This window comes from Homalodisca vitripennis, chromosome 1 (genome assembly GCF_021130785.1).
Source record: "Homalodisca vitripennis isolate AUS2020 chromosome 1, UT_GWSS_2.1, whole genome shotgun sequence".
Classification (NCBI taxonomy): domain Eukaryota; kingdom Metazoa; phylum Arthropoda; class Insecta; order Hemiptera; family Cicadellidae; genus Homalodisca; species Homalodisca vitripennis.
Window position 1 is genome coordinate 199,946,470 of NC_060207.1, and position 21,790 is coordinate 199,968,259.

Genomic DNA, 21,790 nt, shown 5'->3' on the forward strand with positions numbered 1-21,790 from the left:
AAGTACCAAATATTCCGAAACAGTTTAGTGGTGTAGAAAACGTGAAACACAAATGTAGAATATTTTGTAAAATATAATTAGGAAATTTGAGTTGTGTTTCAACACCATTATTTATTATTCTTTGCAATGAATCCTTAAACTATTTATGAATAGTTTGTAAGGAGGTAAAATAATTGCTTTTTAAAAGAGTTACAGAAAGAAATTTGGTGTGTTTTATTTTGACATCTTTTTACTTTACCAGTTGCTAATAACAGTGCTAAACTCATGCTCATGTTTGCAGGTTCTATTATATTAGTACACACATCGGAAAATAGATTGTTATTTCCAAAATTGAGGATCAATAAATTTCAATGTTTGCAGTTTGGTATCTTTTTTAGATGTATAAAAGCTAATATATAATTTACAAATGAGTTAATGCAGAGAAACCACCAGAAACTGCTGGAACACGTAAATCCCAAAAAATCTATCTACAAATCGTGTGTTGAATCCCAAAAAACCACTTGGAATACTCATACACTAAAAGTAAAAAATTGCCGTATGGCAAAGGTATAAACGCGCTCAACCAACAACGCAAGTTTTATTAAATTTGGTTTTGACAAATATGGATTGATTAAATTTTGATCTGGAATGTTTCAGTAAGTTCCAGGACACTAAATGATTTATTTCTATCTTAATGGATGACACCAATGGTTCGGTATGAATTGTAGACATATTCACGGATCGCTGATCTTCGTTGTTTGATCAGGTGCATGTATCACCTGATCAGTTAGTGCTTGGACGGTTGCTCAGTTGGTCTAGATGTACCATGAGTGTCACCCACCTGTGTAATGAACAGGTAAGTCAGAAACCAACTGCTTTTGGGGAAATTGCTGAACAGTGTTATTACACTTTTGAGTCTCTAAGGAACAGTGGTATTTCTAATCATAAATTTTCAGTAACACTTTTTTGGAAATTATTTTCTAAGTAAAATGGTTGTTCAGGTATTTAATGATTTTGATTAGTTACGTTGCACAACATACCTGTAACTTTTTTAATTGTGTTTTATCAATTTTAAATTTTAAAGATTTAATAATATTTTTAATTTATTATTTTAGATGATTTTTTATACACCTAACCAATTACAAAAATGATATAATCCTGATTGCATACATTTGTAATTTTGTTCAGAGTTTAAAAAGATTCAAAAACAAATTTGTATACAAATTCTTTAAAATTTTTCTATATTAATATTGAATTTTTAGACTCATTCCTAAACAGTTAAGTTTTTTTTTAATGTGGACTAAATTTTTTTATTACTTAACTATTGTGTAATTGCAAGCAGTTTTAATGTCTTAATTTTGAAAATCCCTTTATTAAATAACATATTATTTTATTGCTATTAATAAATATGTACACATCCACAAAAAAATTATTTGCTTTATATTTAACACTGAACAGTTGGGTAATTGAGTAAATCTCATATCTCAAACAAGTTAGCAACATATTTCAGGTGATTTCTTGTGTACAGTGTCCGATGGAAAAAGGTAAAGATGGAGATGAGGCAATTCTAGTACTAAAAATAAGAAAACAAGTCAAATAAACTTGTGTAAGTCTTAAAAACGCTTAGTCTAATATAGATACAGGAAGATAAAGACCTTGCAAAAATCGTAGCTTCAAGAGTGACTGTCATTGAGCAATTTTTATAAGACATAATAGTTTTTACTGTGTTCTTTCAAAACCAAACTAGAGTAAATTAGAGGACAGGAAGAGATGCATGGTTTAATACAGTTGACTTCAAGACAAATCTGCTGAATTTCATTACCACAACATAACAAGTTGACTAAATTTACATAAATTTGTTCAAAATTTAATTCCCAGCATGATTCTACAAACTGTATAATTTTAAGAAGTTCCCAAAATTCAGAGGACTTATTTACACAACATAGTTTTTTGTGAAATAAATAGAGGAATTTTGCCTAAGAAAGCCATCGACCATCAACAACACTAGTTTTATTCAGGGTTGGAATGTAAGTGTATCGGAAGGGTTAAAAATATGAAGAGGGAAATTATTTTCAGGTCATATTATTTAGCTTTACTCATTTAAAATCAACCATTATCTTATATGATGGTGGTTATTATTTACATGTGTATCAGTTGGTTTTATCAAGCAAAAATAATATGAGCTGAGAAAAAACATCATTTCTTATCTTTAACCTTTTGATAACCTCACATTTTGACCTTCATCATAAACTGACTGGCGTAGAGATTCTCTCTTTGGAGAAATTCCTCTATTGATTCCACAAAAAAAACTATATTGTGAGCATATACAATACAAATTGGTTAGTAAAGTTATTGCACCAAAACATTAGATTCAAATTTCCCCTGACGTTTTTGGTTTGACACCAGTTATCTCAAAAATGTAAAGGACTTATTCTAAAATTTGTTTTGCTGCATTTTTCAGGCCAGAAAAATGTTTAAATAATTAAAAATTTTGAGTAATTTTAGTCTTGTTGGAATTTGTATCAATGCTCATTTCACTGTAGCCAACATTTGTGCACTCCTGTCTCGTCTAAAACTATCAAATTAAGTTTGAAGCTATATTAATTTTTTTATTTTTAGTACTAGAATCACCTTATAAAATCTGTACCTATCCATAGTATATATTATTACGGAGACTGTTCAATGTAATAAACCAACATGTAGTCTTTCCATTAAAACCTACAGAATATCATAATGTATAATTATTATAATTATAATTAATATAATAATTATAATTATTTTATATCTTTAAATAATTATAAATAGTAGAACTAGTTTACTTGACATCTTTTATTACTGTATAAGTTAGTCTAAATACATTAGTCAGGGAATGTTATTAAACTAATTTATGCAGTTATAAAAACAGTCCACTTACAAAATGTTTTTGGTTTAAAAAGATACAGAAAATTATGTATAATGTGCCTGATGTATTAAAAATGTTAAGTTGTGATAATTTTGAATTTTTCAAAGAGCTCTCTGTCTCTTTTCATTTATAAATTGCAATGATGCACAGATATTTTTATTGCAGACATTATAACAGGCTGAATTGGTTCACTCTAAACATTAATTACATTTTAATTATGTATGACAATGCCTAGTGCTGAAACATTTTAACAATTTTTAGTACTGCTTAGAGAATGATGTAACATCAAAATGCTTGAACGCATGTTGTTTTTGGATTGCTGACTAAAGGTATGTAAAATCTGATTAAACAATATCTCACAAGTACGGTACTTCTAAATAAAAAAATCGAGAAAACACATATTACTACACTCACTACCACATGTTCCAACCTGTAGTAATATTATTCCTGCAACACTAAGTTAGGAAAGTATAATTCTGGTGCAGGATCCAGATGACCTGGTGGAATCACCCCACCAGAAGGAGCTGACACTGTTACAGTCTGCAAACTATGGATATAGTCACAACCCCAGTCCCCCAACTACTTCTGTATCTCAAAGACCTCTCAAGTCCTGGAAGTCTCGCAGTCCTGAGAGTGACAAAGGTGAGAAATAAATGCTTGAATGCTTATGCACAAAGCATTAAACAACTGATCCAGCTGGAGATAAAAGTAAAGTATAATTATCAGGGCCGTACTCAGGTTTGGCAGGCCCCGGAAAAGATATCCGGCCGGGCCCCGTCATGTACCACCTGCCTCTGTACAGGTGTGGCGGGGCTGGCACAGGCCCCGGTTAAATTGTCCAAAAAAAATCGGTCTGCATACAGGCCTGGTAATTATATTCATAGAATATATAGTTTCTAAAATTAGTTGAATATTAAAGTTAGAAAATCTTTTTAATTCAGATTAATGTTTAACCTACACTTTATGTAGGCTTCATTCCGATTCTGCAGTAAGTAAACCTGTTACATTTATTAAATGGTAAATTTCAGAGGTATACTGTTAATTGTACATATAGAACTACAGTTTTAATATACAGTGTAAAACTGTAAACTGTTTTGCGTTTTGTGTGTTTTTCATAATTTTAACTTCAAAACAAAGTAATTTATCAGATTGTTTATACTGTTAGCTTGACGATAGAGTATCGTCAAAACATGTAACTGACAAATACTGTTTTTTTAATTTAATGGAGGTGGGAGAACCAAATTAGTTGTCAGATTAACTTATATGTAAAATCTGGTCAACATTTTAGCAATTACAAATCATTTTTTTTTTATTCTATTTGAATTTTACATGTATTTTCCAATGCTAAAACCCTGTGTTAATTAGTGTCAAAGAAAAATATCCTATGTCACTTGTAATATCTTCTCTAGAGAAAAAGCAGCCATCTCTTTATATATCAAAGTATTATTAAAGACACCTCCTTAAGTCCTTAAAGAGGATGGAGACATTCAATGTAGAAATCAGCATTCTATGTTTTTAGTTGTATCATTATTTATTCTTCAAATTTAATTCAGTTACGTACAACTACAGTTAATATTTATTACTGAGTAGGATTCTCAAAGACAGAATTGTTCAACTTTTATTGTTTGACATTGGTTCAGTGCAATGGTAAACATGCATAAAAAAATTGAGGAATTGGTCCAAAAATAAGGATAATTCTAGTTAATGTATCAAAGCTACAATGAAAGAGTGATTTTGCAAAGAAGTTTGGAGTGCCAATACCACTATTACTCTAATAAAACGATCTTGAAAAAATGTGAATTTTAAAACCTAATAGAATAAAAGTCTATGATCGTTAATTTGTTTCTATTTCTCCGATATTTATTTTCTTTTTATGACCGTTGTGTAATAAATGCAATTTTCAGATGTCTGCTATAATGGTTTTTACTAATATTCATTGTATTACATGATATTCAGTTGATAATATAGATCTTCCAACAGTCCCAAACTTTATTCAATTATATCAATTTTTAAAACTACATTAATATTGTCTTTGTTTAATAATGCAAATTATAAATATAAATATTTAGAATTAAATTAGGTAAATTAGGATACAAAATAATAATAAAAATATAATTTATTTATTAACAGAATCAGGTTTATATTTAACCAATTCTCATAAAATTCTTCTTATTAATTTTAAATAATTGTTTAACAGATACTATGTCAAATAATAGTAGTCAGTACCTGTACAAGCAATATTAATAGAACAGAAGAAATATAAAAAATCTGTGACTCTCTGTTGAAGACTACAAGAAGACAGCATGTGCCAGAGAGAGATCTCGTATGAGGGACATGAACAGAGCGTACGAGGCACTCCGCAGTATCCTGTCGCTCTATAAACCACCAGGCAAGAAACTTTCCAAAATTGAAACCTTAAGGTAACTTTAACGATGTTGTACATGTCAAATATTATGTGAATGCCTACTTAATATGTATAGCACTGTTTTGAGTTGTACATATTTGTCAGTGAAATAAATTTATAGTTAATTTAACAGACATTTTTTATTTGAATACAGACATTAGCTATTTTAGTTCTGGAAGGATCTTATAATGATAAGAATTAACTTAACTCTTTGTGAACAGAAGGCCACAAAATGTGGCCTTAACCCTTCTCTCCCTCAGCTCGGATTTAGTCTTAGGTGGCTGTCCTCTCAGCTCGCTGGGCCACACATAATACCCAGCTGTTATCTGAGTCATCATGCAGCACTTGCATTACCATGTATGTCACTTTTACTTGGATTCAAATGGCAGTATTTGACTTACAGTTCTTTAAATTACTGAGATATAAATTAAATTCCCAAATAATTTGCAAAGTTTATTAGCTTCAAAGTTGAAATGTTATCAATTAGTTATTTATTATTTGCTTTTAATCAAACCAAGTAAACTGTAATTCAAGTTATGGGTTGCCTGTTTTAAGTCTGCAAATAAAAATATAGTCCGTCTCAATTAAGTCTCTAGTATCAAAAAAATAATATCTCGTTTCCATATTTTGAGCTTTGTCTCCATTGAATGCACTAATTTCAATAAATAGATAAGATACACTATGGCAGATATAGTGACACTGAAAGTCAGATAAAAAATATTTCTGTACAATGTGTACAACGGTATGTACTGCAAATAGAGGAATATTAATTTTGTTACTTATTTAGCTGAGAAATTGCAGCACTTTCCAACCACAACTAAACTGAATTTAATAACTGCAATATAGTGCGCCAAATCTAGTGGCCAGGCGAGCTGAATGGTTAAACCATAAGGGCAGCTAGGCTTGGCCCGATGTTCTGAGGGACAGGACGTGGTCATAAATCACAGATCTGAGGCAGAGAACATTCCATGACCACATTTGTGTCCTGACAATATGAGAGGAAACTCTCATAAATTTGATGCCGATCCAAAGGAGTTAATATGAATTACACGTAATATTTGTTTTTATATTTACTTAACATTATGTATTTTTAAGCCAGAAAAATGTTAGGCAACCCCAAAAATGTCAGTGATTTAAATATTGTAAACTATAAATATATTATATTGCATTATTAAAAAACAATGCACACGTAAAACCAGATGAAGACCTCTAGCTACAGAATATATCATTTACAATTTCACAGTGACACAAATCATGTACTGACTCTAGGACAGCAAGAATAGTAGTAATGTGTGTCTGCTACAGTCAATGTGTTAAACTATGATACATGTACATGTACATGTGATGTGTTACAGAACATGTAATTAACACCTTTACTGTGACACTAATCATGTACTGACTTTAGGACAGCCATAATAGTAGTAATGTGTGTCTGCTACAGTCAATGTGTTAAACTATGATACATGTACATGTACATGTGATGTGTTACAGAACATGTAATTAACACTTTCATAGTGACACGAATCATGTTTGACTTTAGAACAGTGTATGAGGGATGTGTGTATAGAGATTTGTGCGTATAGGGATGTGTGTATAGAAGCTTAAAGTGTAAATAAAAAAGGACACTATTTGATAGGGTTAGTGTAAACTTTGTAGGTTGTAGTATGAATAACTAATAAAACATATTCCAGCCTCATTTTATTTGTTTTCTGGCCAGTCCTTGAATTATACAGAAATTAGGGAAGCATACATAACAAAAAAGTAGAGTTTTTTAAAGGAATAATTGAAAACTCCTAATAGAGTTATTATTAGTGTTATTATCAAGTTTTGTCAAGCAATTCCAAATAAATGTAGAGATTAGGGAAATCAGACATTATTTATTGCATCACATCAATTAAACAGATACATAGAATTACAGCTCATTTATGTAAATATCATCCTTGAGTCATTAGTTCGATATGGCCAATATCATTATGTAATATTAATTAAATAGGACCTTAAAAAACATTAGATGGTTTAGACTGTTGTTTCAGGATGGCTATAAGACGTATCTATCATCTCAAGTCCTGTCTGGAGGATGATGTCAAGGTGGAGTCCTCTGACCCAGAAATGTTGGAGTACCCCTCCACCTCCTGGACGGTTCCATACTTAAGTCACTCCTACATCAACTACTCCTTGGAGGCCCCCTCCTACCCTGCTTTCAAGCGGACTCGGTTCAACTAATATGTGTTCTATTTGAGTAAACAGTGTTCATAACCAAAGGAATGTTTAGTTCTTTCAACTTATTGAGAACTGAAAATAATTAGATGTTTTCAACTACATTTTAGGTCTATACTTGGTCTGTAAAACAAAGTTATTCCTAGAATTCCAAAGTGTTTTATTAAAAGCTTTGTACAATTTTACAAACATTTTCTGAATAAATCTATAACCAGTTTGGTAAGCACAATTTTATACTCAGTATGATTATACAGTACACGGAAGTCATAAAGCTAACCATTATTATACTATAATAACATCCTTTTGGTCAACTTTGGTAAATATAACATATATATATATATATATTTATTTATATAAAACCACCAAAAAGTTAAGTAAGTTAAGTATCTACGTTTTGTTAAGAAACCACTTTAATTTTAGTATTACTTTTAGTTACAAATGTGTAAATTTTTATGAAGCATGTATGAAGTGTAATAAACCTTGTTTATTAAACATTTGTGCCAATAAAGAATGTAAAAACGTGTAATTTATTTAGTTACCTGATTTAGATGTATTTTACATTAACTATGTATTAATTTTGTAATGGATTCATTGGAATAGTTTTAATTTGGTAGTTGTTTTATAAGATATTATCTTAACCTGAGGAGAAACACTTTATTCCAAATTCTTCTAAAATAACACTTTTTGTAATATCAAACTTGAATAATTTTATTATTCAAACTTTACAAATTATTGAACTTAAAAAGTGTTTTCATCATGTTTCTTTTTAGTTATGGTTATTGAGCATCAATAGCTAAAATAATAATTTTAAAGCATTTTTGTCATGGTGCACACTTATAAACTGAAGATGTCATGAATTGTATAATTAAGATGAGCACATTGTATAATTTTTTTTCATTTTTGTAAGTGCACATAAAAATGTATTCTTGTTTTGGTTTATGTTAAGTAAATCACAGGTTAATTATAAGTTCAATAAATTAAATTCTCAAACAAAATTCTTTTATAATATACTGCAACACGGACACTATAAATCCAGAAACAAAATTAAACGTCAAATTAGTGTAAAACTGTGAGAAATTAGTAACAAAAATCTAAGGCAGCAAGTAACACACTTGGAAGACTAGTTTTTAGAGTAAGTGCTTAGAGTTCTGTAGACTATGCCTATAAAATCTACAGTCACGTAGTTTCTTCCTGTAGACTGATGATTTTACACAAGTAGTCTTCCTTAAGCAGCCCATACACTAGACGTGCAATGCACGCCGTGCAAGCACGACGTGCCAAAATTGGAAGAAACGTGCCAATGTGTGGAGGTCTCCGTGCTATTTTTCGTTCTCTCGCGGCAAATTCTCTCCTATATTTACCATGTCGACTGCTGACACACAAATTTTTCTCTCTCCTAATTTCTTACCATTATTTATAGATTCGTACAGAAATCACCAATGTTTGTGGCGAGTGAAGTGTAAAGAGTACTCAAATAAAAGTCTAAAACAAAATACGTATTTTAGACCTTGTGGAACTGTGCAAAACTGTGGTGCCTGATTGTACAGTTGATTATGTGAAGAATAAAATTGATTTGACTTCAAAAATAGCTTGACATGTTTCCGGTATGATGTGGCAAAGGAGGTGATATTATTGTTGAATACTTCATGTCCTCCAGTGACCTTCCAGTGGCTAAATATCTAAGCGTGGCAACTAACCGTTGTTCCGCCATTATAGCTTTTCTCAGATTAGTGTCTTGTCTTTCGATGCGTGGCCTAACCTTTTCCAACACATAACTAAATGTTTTGTCATCCATTCGCAAGTAGTTCCTGTAATCATTTTCATGATTTTCACGCAAGTCTTTCAGAAGTCTCATATCAGAATACATTTCTCTCTCTTTTAACCAATTTTCGTCCATAGTTGTCTTCTTCTCTTCTTCACTTTGCTATCGTCATGAATCGCACCAATCAACAATACTGTTAACACTTTATGTTTAGTTTACAAGAGGCATAGTAGTAAAATATCACAATACCACAACCAACTTCTAGCACGTCACGGGACTGACTAAACTGTCAGTGTGTGGGGCACAAAGTGCCATGCCAAGCACGGCGTGCCAGTATAAAAAACTGCACGGCGTGCAATGCACGTCTAGTGTATGGGCCGCTTTATAGTTGTATCTGCTGCAGGTAAAGGCGAATACCACTGTGGACTGTGTTTTATACAATTACTAAAATAATAACATAAAAAGCAATATTTCATAGATATGGATGACCATGTCATATTTGTGAAGAAGAATAACTTTAGTTTTAGGAAAATAAAATGTGCAATACTTAAGCTTTCAAATAACATTTTGAAAACAAAATTCAAAAACCACATACCTTTTTTAAATAAGATAGATATTTGTTCAAATGTACTATTATATAGATAAAACTGTCATATAAGTATTTAAATTCTAAAAGTCAATCGCAGTACAGTATATGTTTTGTATGTGATAAAACATATTGAGGCTTACAACTGTATTTTATATTTGTCAATAGTTATAACAATACATTGTTTTATTTTATCGAAGAAAGGACAATTGAACCAAAAATTATTATATAATAGGGTTAATTTAATAATATACAAAATGTAAGATTGATATAATGTGTAAAACAAATAATACCTGAAGTAGCTTAAATTGAACAATTTCAAACCAGTATATTTTAAACAATGGTATTGCGTTGTAAAAAATTATTTGTTATTGTCCCAGAAGCATGAAACTTGTTGATCAATAGGAAACCTAGTATGTTACATGTGATGTAATGATGTAACAAATGTACTGGAGTCTCTACTTACTTTCTAGTGTGATTTAGCCTTGTAGGTAGAGAGTTTCGCTGATCCAGACAATAAATCAAATAAAAAATGTGTCACGTAAAAAAAGAAATAAAATATTAAGTTGTTTAAGTGGATTATAATAAGAAGACATATTTTATTTATGTTTGGGATGTGCCAATTTAAGTTAGTTTCAGGAAATAGAAGATGGTTTTAAATAAAAAATATTATTCTGAAATGTGCTCTTTTAAAAATTAAATACAAGAAAACAATAGTTTAGAGTTAAGTTGTTTGTAAAAAAAAACAAAAACATGACTACACTATAATTTCACATAACAGAACACCAACTACACTTAAATATTTATGATTTATGAATAAATAATAATCTAGTCATCATTAATTATTTATGATGGAGTATTTCCACTAGAGGATACAGTGCATAATTAATAAATATATTTTATTTAACACAACCATGTTACACAACTGATAACACTGGTAATGAACCAAATGCAAGTCTGGCATCACAAAGTACTCAGATTTAAACCTGTATCGGAATATTTCAATCAGTTAATTTCATATGAAAATAATTGTTTAAAACTTAGTTAAATCAGTTTACGTCATACGTAGCAAAAAGAATTCGGAGTGCGAATGGCGTCATTGAGATAATAAATAGGAATTGTAGAGGGAGTCGGCCATGGCCTGCAATGCAGGCCGTGGGAGTGCTGTACTTGGCAAGCTCAAATAAAATCAGAGCTGTAGAAGAATCCACCATGGCCTGCAATGCAGGCCATTGGAGCGCTAAGGGTTAGTCCATACATAGTCTCCCCATGTATGGAAACCCTTCATTCCTGAGAAGAAAAAAATCTGCCCTTAGGTTCTACGACCTTAGTTAAATGAGAGAAGACATGCACAACACCTACAGGAGAAAACATGGTCTACATAAATACTACAGATGTCAAAATGTTTAGCGACAGCTAAAATAAAAGAATATCAGATAATATTTTAAAATATATTATAATGTAACTTAGGTAACAAGAAATTGATCCAAATTTCAAAATTATTACGTTAGAATAAGATACATTTGTTTGTTTTGTTTTATAATGTAATTCTCATCTCAGTAATATATAGTTAGTATTTATACCACTCTTTGCACTCAAAGACCACAGGCAACTAAATATTATATGGTAGTGTGTGGAGATGATGCAGTAAACATCAACAGGTTTGTATCAGTAAGTATCAATCACTTCCTTAGAACTCCTAACATTATGTATTGCTACTTATCAGACGTTTGACACATAAATACTCGTATGTGTTAACTTGTTTGAGTGTACAATGTCAAAACGATTGAGGCACTGCTGTAGGTTAAAATTGTTCTTTATATTACAAAGTACTCTATTTAAATCACATTAAATTTGGCAACAAATGACTAATACTTTTATTTTACTACTTACACAAGAATTAATCCTATAAATTGAGGTATGCCAAAAATGAATGCTCAGACTGCCTTATGTGGAGTAAAGAGGCTCAGGTAGCAAATATTTGAACAGTACTGTAATGTACGAGTACCTAAGATGCTGTGAAGTGAACTTATTGTTTTTCTCTCTCGCTCCATTGATGGGGTACGAAGTGATGAGTTGATAGCTCTGTTTGGGTTGGCTCACTAGAATGGCAACTACATGTTTATAAAGTCAGTGCTGCTGATGGTGGAAGAGGAATGAAATGGGGCGATTCTGACACTAGCGCTGTTACTCGACTTCATTAACTATTAAAAGAGAGGGCGATTATTTTCCTTAAAAGCTTGTGAATATCACGGAAAGGCACGGTGGCCATGACATAGCCCAAATGTGGCTCTCAGAAATAATTCCTGAGAACACAGCACAACTCATTTATATGGCAATTTTACATACTTTAAATGTTACTTAGTATTGATACAAGTGAGTGATACAACTCATATGCTTATAAAGATGAAGAATTGAACTTTCTATTATCCTTTTATAAAAATTTCCTCTGTGGGTAATTTTCTAAGGGTGGCTACAGCAGCAACAACCGTCAATAATGTTAAATAAATTTAAATTCTTAAAAACAGAAAAATGAACAACATTTACAGTAAATCATAAATTTACACAACATTATTTGCAGTATTTTTTTTATCATTTCAACCCTCCGAGTGGTGAAAGCCGCTGCAGCGTCTATTAAATCTCGTTCGCGAGTGGCAGAGACGCTCTAGCGTCTATTAACGCAAGCCTCTTTTGATCCGCTATTTCCGATGTTATGCTGCGACTTAAACGCTATAAATTAGGTATAGTTATAAATACCAGATTCCAAACTTTACTTTTATATACTATTTAGATATGCTGGCACTAATGGAACCCTTACAAACGGTTCATCCACCAACTGTACTACCTCCTGGACCAAGTGAAGATCTTCCTCACGGGATTGCTCATGTACCAGACTTTGTGCAGTGTGTGGATACACCAAAAAATGGGGCAGAAGTCACTTCTGGTGCCCAGCTTGTAATTTTGGGATTCATAGGGAGTGTCTCCCCTTACTTGGAGCATTACTGGAGGCCTCTCAAAGCAGGAAGAATGAGTTTGGCTCTGATACTGACTAAAATGCAGTAAAAAACGTGTACATCAAAGTTTCGATCACCAAGCAGTGTATTGTTTTTATGAATAATACATATAAACTATAAATATTTTTGTTCATAATTAAATTGTAAACAAAATGGCTATTTTGGATTTGTGTTAAAACATTAAATTTAGGAACATTTACTCAGCCTAACATAAAACAAAAAAATTGGAATTTTTATTTTTGGAATTCAACCCATTGGTTTTTTACACCAATCCAAGGTTAAGTGTTTCATTTTATTACCATTCTATTCTGTGTGTTATGTAGTTTAAATTGATATATGATATGTCATACCTATACAATTCACAGTATTTTATATAAATTTTCTTTTGCGAACATACAAAACCAGTAAAAATGTCCCGCCACTTGGAGAAAAAAGTACCGCCACTCGGAGGGTTAAATGCTAAAGCTTGTTGAAGATGAATGGATATTTAATATTTAATGACACAAAACATTGTGAAAGATCTTGATGAAATTTGGCATGTACATTGATAAAATATAAATATATTTTTATTAAAAAATACCACCCATAAAAAAATATTTTGAAAGTATTCTGTATTCTCCATATTCTCTATTAACATGGTACAGATGGTTATTATTTATACAACTGAACAATTCTAAAAATGATTGGCATTGTAACAAAGAATTTTGTAATGTTAGTAACAAGTACCAGCAGTTATAAACAAACAACATTATTAGCTGGGTCAGTTTTTAAGAATATATTTTAGAAGTGAAACATTCCAAGCATTTCACAATGTAATAGTGTACTACAAATAGCAATAATGGTAGTATTGCCTAACTTGTAATATATTGTATATGGCAGTGATGAATTCAAATGCTGATACCTTACAGCTGACTCTTGACATCAAAACTGCTTTCACAGACAACAAAACATAGTTCCAATAGCAAGGTTTGTGGTGTCTGCATGTTGCTGCTTTGGTCACCAGGTGCTATACCAAATCTGGTTGCACTTAAAAATTTCATAGTCAACTAAATTAAAATATGGAGACGTCTGTTAAAACGAGTGTCAGGCATTTCAGCCAGACATTCACTATCCAATATATTGGATGTCGGGTTAATAAATCCATTCCATACTCAACTTAAAAGATTAAATATAGATAGGTATAAAATCCTAATAGTTAAACAGCAACTGACTTTTTTAGAACTGAAATTCGAAAAAAAGGAAGAAAAATGGCCACTAGTAATCAGGCAAGATATTGGTCACCTCACTACTCCGTAGCAGGGCAGTGGAACAGACCACACATCCAGAACAACTATACTTATGAGGAGGACACATTTGTGACCATCAGAAGGAGTAGAAAAGGAACCCGTCTCAACATCCCCACCACCGATCCTTTTGTGCTCAGACGTAAACCTCTGTCCTACATCGAGAGCATCCCTGTCTTACCGAATGGAGAGTGTTGTGACATGAAATACACCTTGCATCGGCAACTTGAAGAAACTTGGTTACCAAGAGGACAAGTCTACGACCCCAATAATCCAAGGTGTACTCCCTCGGTCACAATAAATATTGGTACAGCACCTTTTGGTCCATCTGGGATGTACTCTCAACAGAACATGTCAATGTCAACACTTTCGATCAACCCAACCGTGATTTCCGAGGAGCCTTGGGTGACACAGCGAACCGTGACCCCACTGGGCCTCCACTGCTGCGGCAACAGGACCGTCTGTGATCACGCACAATCCAAGACGCTACAAGAGGCAAAAAAAGATCCTTCTGCAAATCCTTTGGAAGACAACAAATTTGTATATTTAACTACAGCACCAAGAATCTCTCCGTTGAAATCATGCTGGAACTTTTTGGCTTTCAAAAAGAAACGAACACAGGGTGATGTATATTTGCCTGCCGCAATAACAAAGGCCGAGCAACCAAAAAAATTGATTGACTGTCCAAATTGTTCAAATTCCATCATAAATTCTAATGATGAAAACGGTCAAATGAACTCTGTTCCATCCACAGTAGCAGGGTCGGAGATGACAATTTCAGAGTTCTCCTCAGAAGAATTTATATCCCCAGTGCGAAGGGGAGAGAAAGAAAAGAAGTTCAAACAAGTTCAAAAAATGAACACAGATCCACCAAGGATTACAGCCAATAATAGCCAGCTCATGGCACAACCCAGCTTCAACGTGAATAGGACTGCAATGTTATCTCCTCCTGGACTGCAGTATAGCCCAGAAGGCCCTGTTTATTGGTGGGTATGCAAACCAATTGAAAGCAAAAAGAATAAAAAGTTTTTACAAAATCATCCAAAAAAATACATTTGTTATCGAGATCAACAGTGATAGAGCCAAACAATGTCAATGGCTGAAGGAAAATTTCAATGGGAGTAAGTTTCCATGTTAAAAGGAAAATTCTTAGTACTTTCTGTACAGAAGCCCACAATTAAAAATATGTTGTAATTTTTATGATGTTAATTTTTCCATAATCTATTATGTTTAATAACAGTGGGATCCATTTTTTCATTTGTAAGATGTAATAAATCATACATGTTAAGCTTTTAAGAAACAGAAGTTATTAGCCATAATAATATATTTTCTTTTATGCAAACAGGGCACAAAGCTATATACTTGATGTTTTCCAAGTAATATTTCAAACTGCAATATGTTTAAACTTTTGTTCAAGAGTTAAAAAATTAATACAAATACATTTTTGAGCTATTTAAATTCAAATAGGAAGAGCTTAGGGTGTTACCATTAATTGCTGTAATAAATGCAATTTTCATATCGCATTACAATTCACTGACATCAAGATCACAATTGTAAACTCTTTATATGTTAAATAGAATAATTAACTAATACTCCAGAACAGATCATTGCTAATTTAAACAAGTGCAATAGAATAAATTTCAGGACAGTAAAATCTTATTTGCATTTGGGCAAATTATAAATTGACATATCTTACATCCTGGGAAAAGACGTTCAGTTGCTTGGTACTTAGAAGGTATCAGTTAGAATACTCATAAGTGTGCCTCCCACAGTGTCAGACCTTTAACCTTTTCCAGTTGAATGGCCACTGCTATTCTTATTCCAGTTCAGTCATATTTAATTTTAGTAATAGCCTTAATTATGAAACCTTCTGAGAAGATACACTATTCAATGCTAAAAGTTGTTTTGATTTGAAAATCCTTCGACAGAAACAACACCTGACAAGCGACACCAAGTGGAGAGTCATGAAACTAGTACAGCACGCATAGCTTAAAACTGTTGTCATACGGTGGAGCGATGTTAACATATCCACACGCACACTTGCCATAGCTCCCCACCGCAACCATGCTCCCTGCTATAACAAAGATTTGTTTCTCTGTGCTGCTACCTTCTACCTATCTTGATTCTGAGCCTGCGTGCTCGACAAGTCTGTGAAGTTGACTATGTTTACCCACAAAATAGCTTATCCACATATATATACGAGGGTCTTCCAGAAAGTAAAGAACGATTGCGCATCACGGGCGGCGCAGTTCCCCCACCACCGCGGCAGATAGCTTGTTCGTTAGCCACACCTTCTGCCTCAGTGTGAGCTGAGTAGCGGTACCGTGAGGTCACGTTTGCGTCTCCTGTGAAAGTTTAAAATGGCGGCGTTAATTGAAAATCCCGCCAAGTGTGAACTGCGTAGTGTGATACGGTTTCTGAATGCACAGAATGTTCGACCTATTGAAATTTATAGGCAAATTAAGGCAGTTTACGGTGACAATGCGATGAACGAGTCATCAGTGAGAAAATGGTGCATTCAATTTAAGGAAGGTCGAACTAATGTGCACGACGAGGAACGAAGTGGAAGGCCGTCACTCGTTACTGACGAGTTGGCAGCGAAAGTTGATGGAAAAATTCAACAAAACCGTTGTTTCACTTTGAGTGGTCTAGTGGAATTTTTTCCACAAATTTCAAGGTCGCTTTTGCACGAAATAGTGACTGAACGTCTTGGTTATCAGAAAATGTGTGCTCGTTGGGTGCCTAAGATTCTTACTGATGTCCACAAGACTAAACGGATGGGAGCAGCTCTTGAGTTTTTGACTCAGTATGACGAAGAAGGTGATGCGTTTCTTGACCGCATCGTAACGGGTGACGAAACTTGGGTTTCCTATCGAACCCCGGAAACAAAGCTCCAGTCAATGGAATGGCATCACTCGAATTCACCAACAAAAAACAGGAAAGAAAAACCAAATTTGAACACCAGGAAATTGATGGCAACAGTTTTTTGGGTCCGAAAAGGCCTAATCCATGTGGAGTTCATGCCGAGAGGCGAAACAATCAACTCAGAGGCCTACATCGAGACCTTGCATCGGCTTCGCCGCGCTATTCAGAACAAACGACGCGGAATGCTGTCGTCGAAAGTGGTGCTGATCCACGACAATGCTCGGCCTCATTGCAGTGCACGAACCAAAGCAGAACTCAATTCTTTCAAATGGCAAATCTTCGGACACCCTCCGTATAGTCCAGATCTGGCTCCGAGTGACTATCACTTGTTTCCAAAGTTGAAAGTGTTTTTAGGCGGAAAAAACTTTTTGGGTGACGAAGACCTCAAAGAAGGAGTAAAAACGTGGCTTCATTCCTTGGCGGCAGAACAGTATAACGTCGGTATAGAAAAACTGGTGCCACGCTACAACAAGTGCCTTGACAGTTCCGGCGATTTTGTAGAAAAATAGAGTAAGTTTATAAGTATTTATAAATAAATTTTCATGCTCTTATCTTTTGTTTTTATTGACTTATAACAAAACGTTCTTTACTTTCTGGAGAACCCTCGTAGTTAGTTCTTCTTTGGTTCCTGTTAGTTCTCATGATTAATTTGTTACCACAGCAATGATAAACAATTAATAATTGCAATTGTAATATTAAGTATCAAATAGCCATAATTCAATCAGTTACACTATTTCACACCATAAAATGTAGAATATCCAGGTAAAAAAAATTACTATTACCCCTTTTTTAAAATGGTTATTAAACTAAAAAGAGCTAATCAATAAAGTGTTCACCCATTATCCTTTCCATAAAAATTTCCTTATTTCACACTTTGGCTACTAGGAATCTCAATTTCTGATAATACAAATGTGATTAAACACCACTAAATGTGTCCATTCAGATAAAAAAAACAGCAGTAAGATTTAAAAACATCTTATAAACAAAAATTAATCCCAAAATGTTTTGTTAAGCGCTAATCTCGAGAACGGCTGGACCAATTCGGTTAATTCTTTTTGTAAATTTTCATTGACATCCGAGAAAGGTTTAAATTAAGAGAAATATTACAAAAGTTATCTGGAATATTTTTGAATTTTGAAAAAGAAGGTAGTATTTTATGTTTCATTATCCAAATTTAACTGACAGCTATTTACACACACTTTCTGAACAGCTGTTTAACTTTCTGGTAACGCTCGACAAATCGGGTGAATCATCTGTTTACATTTAAATGTTATAAAATATTAATTTGACAGTGCTTATCAGCTGTGTAATGGAGATAGGAAGTAAAAAGTTAATATCAAACTATTACTTCAGATTTCACCATTGATGAATTAAAAACATCTAATGCATTGTAAAATGTTATTTACACATTGTTATAAAACTAAATTTAATGAACAAAGCTGTGAATATTTTCACATATGATACCAAAACTAATGGCTTCATAACTTGATATTGTGGCATGGCATTTTAACAATGCCTGAAGGAAAAACAGAAATGAACACTAACATGCCTAAACGATCCATTCTTTTCTAGACTACAGTTCGAAAAACCACAAGACTTAACAGTGCAAAACCTTTCTCACCAGAAGTAGGTAGAATTTCCCCCTAGACTTCTCAGTCTTAGTATGTATGTATATTTTCTTCAGCAGAAAATAGGGCAAACTCAACTATGGCACTAGAAATATCTGAAACTGAATTTTGATTACAAGAACTGGAAGTAGTCGCTTTTGGATCAAAGTAGATTTCCAAGAGCTATACATGTATACAGGGTGTATATTATGTCTGGAAACACCCAATTATATCCTTTAATAATTTAAATATAAATTTGAAAACCTCTTACAATCGTGATAGAGATTGGGCATCTACTTTTTTGGAACAATGTTTTGTTATGTCACACCAACGGGGGACGTCCTGCCGAGGGTATCGTGAATATTCTTAATGGAAGCCTATACCTTGTGATACATAATTTTAAAGGTAATAGCTTACTGAATTGAATGCCACAAACCGCATCTCAAGGGAATTATTCTATCAGAAAATAGAGCATTTTTAGTATTGAAAATTTACTGATGTTCAACAATGTAATTTTAACATGGTTCTTGCCACAAAATGTGTTTACACTAATTTTTTTAGCATTTTTTTAAATGTTCAATTAAATAAAAACAAAAATTTCATTTTAAGTGGTTCTATTAGCACAAATTTGCCAGTTTTTATTACAGTACAATTATGGAAATACTTATGTTATTGATTTCTTATTACAAATAAAAAATAATGTATGCTGTTAGAAAAGTTCTTACAACAAACGTTTTACCTGCATTTGGTGTCAAAGCAATTGTTCGAACTGTGTTCCTTCTACGGTTTGACAATGAGCCAAATCTTGTGTAAAATGATTCGACAGAGTTGCCTAACATTTCTTCAGTTATCAAAGCAATCTCCTCTATAATCCTGTTTCTTAGGTCTTCCAAATTATGAGGCTTTCTTCTATAAACATTGGATTTTAAATGACCCCATAGGAAATAATCGATTGGTGACAAATCCGGAGATCTTGGAGGCCATTCGATTTCTCCTCTTCGGCCAATCCATTTATGAGGAAACCTTAAATCCAAATACTCTCTTACCTGTCTCCCATAATGGGGTGGAGCACCATCCTGCTGAAACCATACATTATCAAAGTATTCTCCTGATGCAATTTGAATAGCTGGGATTATTTCATTTTGGAGCATATTGTAGTAAAGTTCGGCATTTAAATTTCCATTGATGAAAAAGGGTCCAACAATTTTGTTACCTAAATTCCACACCATACGTTCAGTTTTTGTGGTTGCTGTGAATGGGGACTCAGTAATCCAATGTGGGTTTTCACTAGCCCAGTAACGGCAATTGTGCCTGTTAACATTGCCATTTAGGAAAAAAGTTGCCTCATCAGAAAATAGTATGTTGGTCAGAAAATCTCTATTGTCATCACATTTGCGCATCACAAGTTCACAAAACTCAACTCTTCTGTCGTAATCATCCTCACTTTAGCTGTTGGACTAAATGAACTTTAAATGGTTTGTATTTATTAATTTTCAAAATCTTACTCACAGACCATAGGGTGCATATCATGTTGCTGTGCAGCTTTTCTGAGCGATGTATGTGGGTCTTCAATAAATGTTTGCAAAACATCTAGTACATGTTCTTCATCTGTTGCAGATTGTATCCTACCCCGACTTTGGCCGATTACGTACACCTCCCTGTCATTTCAAAACGCCTCAATAGTTTTTGATATTGTTGAAAACACTTATGGGATTCCTTTCTGGGAAAGTGTCATTAAACAAATTACAAACTTCCCGATAAGATCTTTGACAATCGCCATATCCTCGCATCATCAACAGAGTAATTCGTTCTCTTTCAGACAATTCCATTAAAATGCCAAATAAAAACTGAACTACTGTAATTAGATAAACTTGTTGACAGCAAATGCTTCAGAGACACAGATTAACTCGACAGGAATGATATGACCTTTGTCCATTTGTAATTCCCAAGCTTAGACCTGTCTAGTGAAAGCTCCATGCTCAACAAACTGAAACTGTAGACCAGATGATTAATAACACAATAATGTTTCTCATAGGCTAGTGACCTTTGTCTCTTTAAACCTTCCTGCTGACTGGAAAACACCAAGTACAGATTCATAAGTAATCAGAGAAAGTGACTCATAAGTTTTATTCATTGTAATAAAAACTGGTAAATTTGTACTAATGAAACCAGCTTAAAAATAAATTGTTTTATTTTATTTTAATTGAACATTTAAAAAATGCAAAAAAATTAGTGTAACACATTTTGTGGCAAGAACCATGTTAAAATTACATTGTTGAACATCAGTAAATTTTCAATACTAAAAATGCTTCTATTTTCTGATAGAATAATTCCTTTGAGATGCGGTTTGTGGCATTCAATTCAGTAAGCTATTACCTTTAAAATTATGTATCACAAGGTATAGGCTTCCATTAAGAATATTCACGATACCCTCGGCAGGACGTCCCCCGTTGGTGTGACATAACAAAAACATTGTTCCAAAAAGTAGATGCCCAATCTCTATCACGATTGTAAGAGGTTTCAAATTTATATTTAAATTATTAAAGGATATATTTGGGTGTTTCCAGACATAATATACACCCTGTATATTTTTTTGATCGGTGCAATAAGGCAAACTCAACTATGAAACTGTAAGTGATTTTATACGGTTGTAACACCTTTTAACAGAAGTAGGCTTCTCAGATCTACGTATGTACATTATTTTTTTTCTTCATCGGAACATAAGGCAAACTCTACTATGGCACTGGAAATATCTTAGACCAGAATTGCATCATAAAGGCTCGAAATAAAGTGCTTATACTAAGTAGTACAAACCACCCAACCAGAGAGAAAATTGCTTAAAAATCCTCCTGAGCACATAATTGAGTGTTCTCCATCTTTTTTGACCAGTAGAGGCTAGACCATGCTTGCTTACCCTTCTTCTTAGGTTGCATAATTTGAGCACCATTATTTCCTGCTTTGTAATTTCTTATTACTCCATAATTTGCAATTAGAATAAACTTAATTAGATTAAGACCTACAGATTAAACTTGTTTAAAAAGTTGAAGGAGGAGGAGCTCTTCGTATTGGAATATAAATTTTCTATTATTTTACTAAAGAAAAACTCACAAT

At 33.1% G+C, this 21,790-nt stretch overlaps 2 protein-coding genes across 2 annotated transcripts; both read left to right on the plus strand.

Moving 5' to 3' along the window:
- The first annotated feature begins 785 nt into the window (after window positions 1-785).
- LOC124356052 (neurogenin-1) lies at window positions 786-8,028 on the plus strand. Its single transcript, XM_046807218.1, has 4 exons — window positions 786-835; window positions 3,367-3,523; window positions 5,169-5,301; window positions 7,319-8,028. The coding sequence occupies exons 1-4, from the start codon at window positions 806-808 to the stop codon at window positions 7,506-7,508; spliced, it is 510 nt and encodes a 169-aa protein (XP_046663174.1). The 5' UTR covers window positions 786-805; the 3' UTR covers window positions 7,509-8,028.
- Window positions 8,029-11,336: 3,308 nt separating this feature from the next.
- On the plus strand, window positions 11,337-15,345 carry LOC124356061. Its single transcript, XM_046807229.1, has 2 exons — window positions 11,337-11,521; window positions 14,084-15,345. The coding sequence occupies exon 2, from the start codon at window positions 14,112-14,114 to the stop codon at window positions 15,222-15,224; it is 1,113 nt and encodes a 370-aa protein (XP_046663185.1). The 5' UTR covers window positions 11,337-11,521; window positions 14,084-14,111; the 3' UTR covers window positions 15,225-15,345.
- Window positions 15,346-21,790: the final 6,445 nt, after the last annotated feature.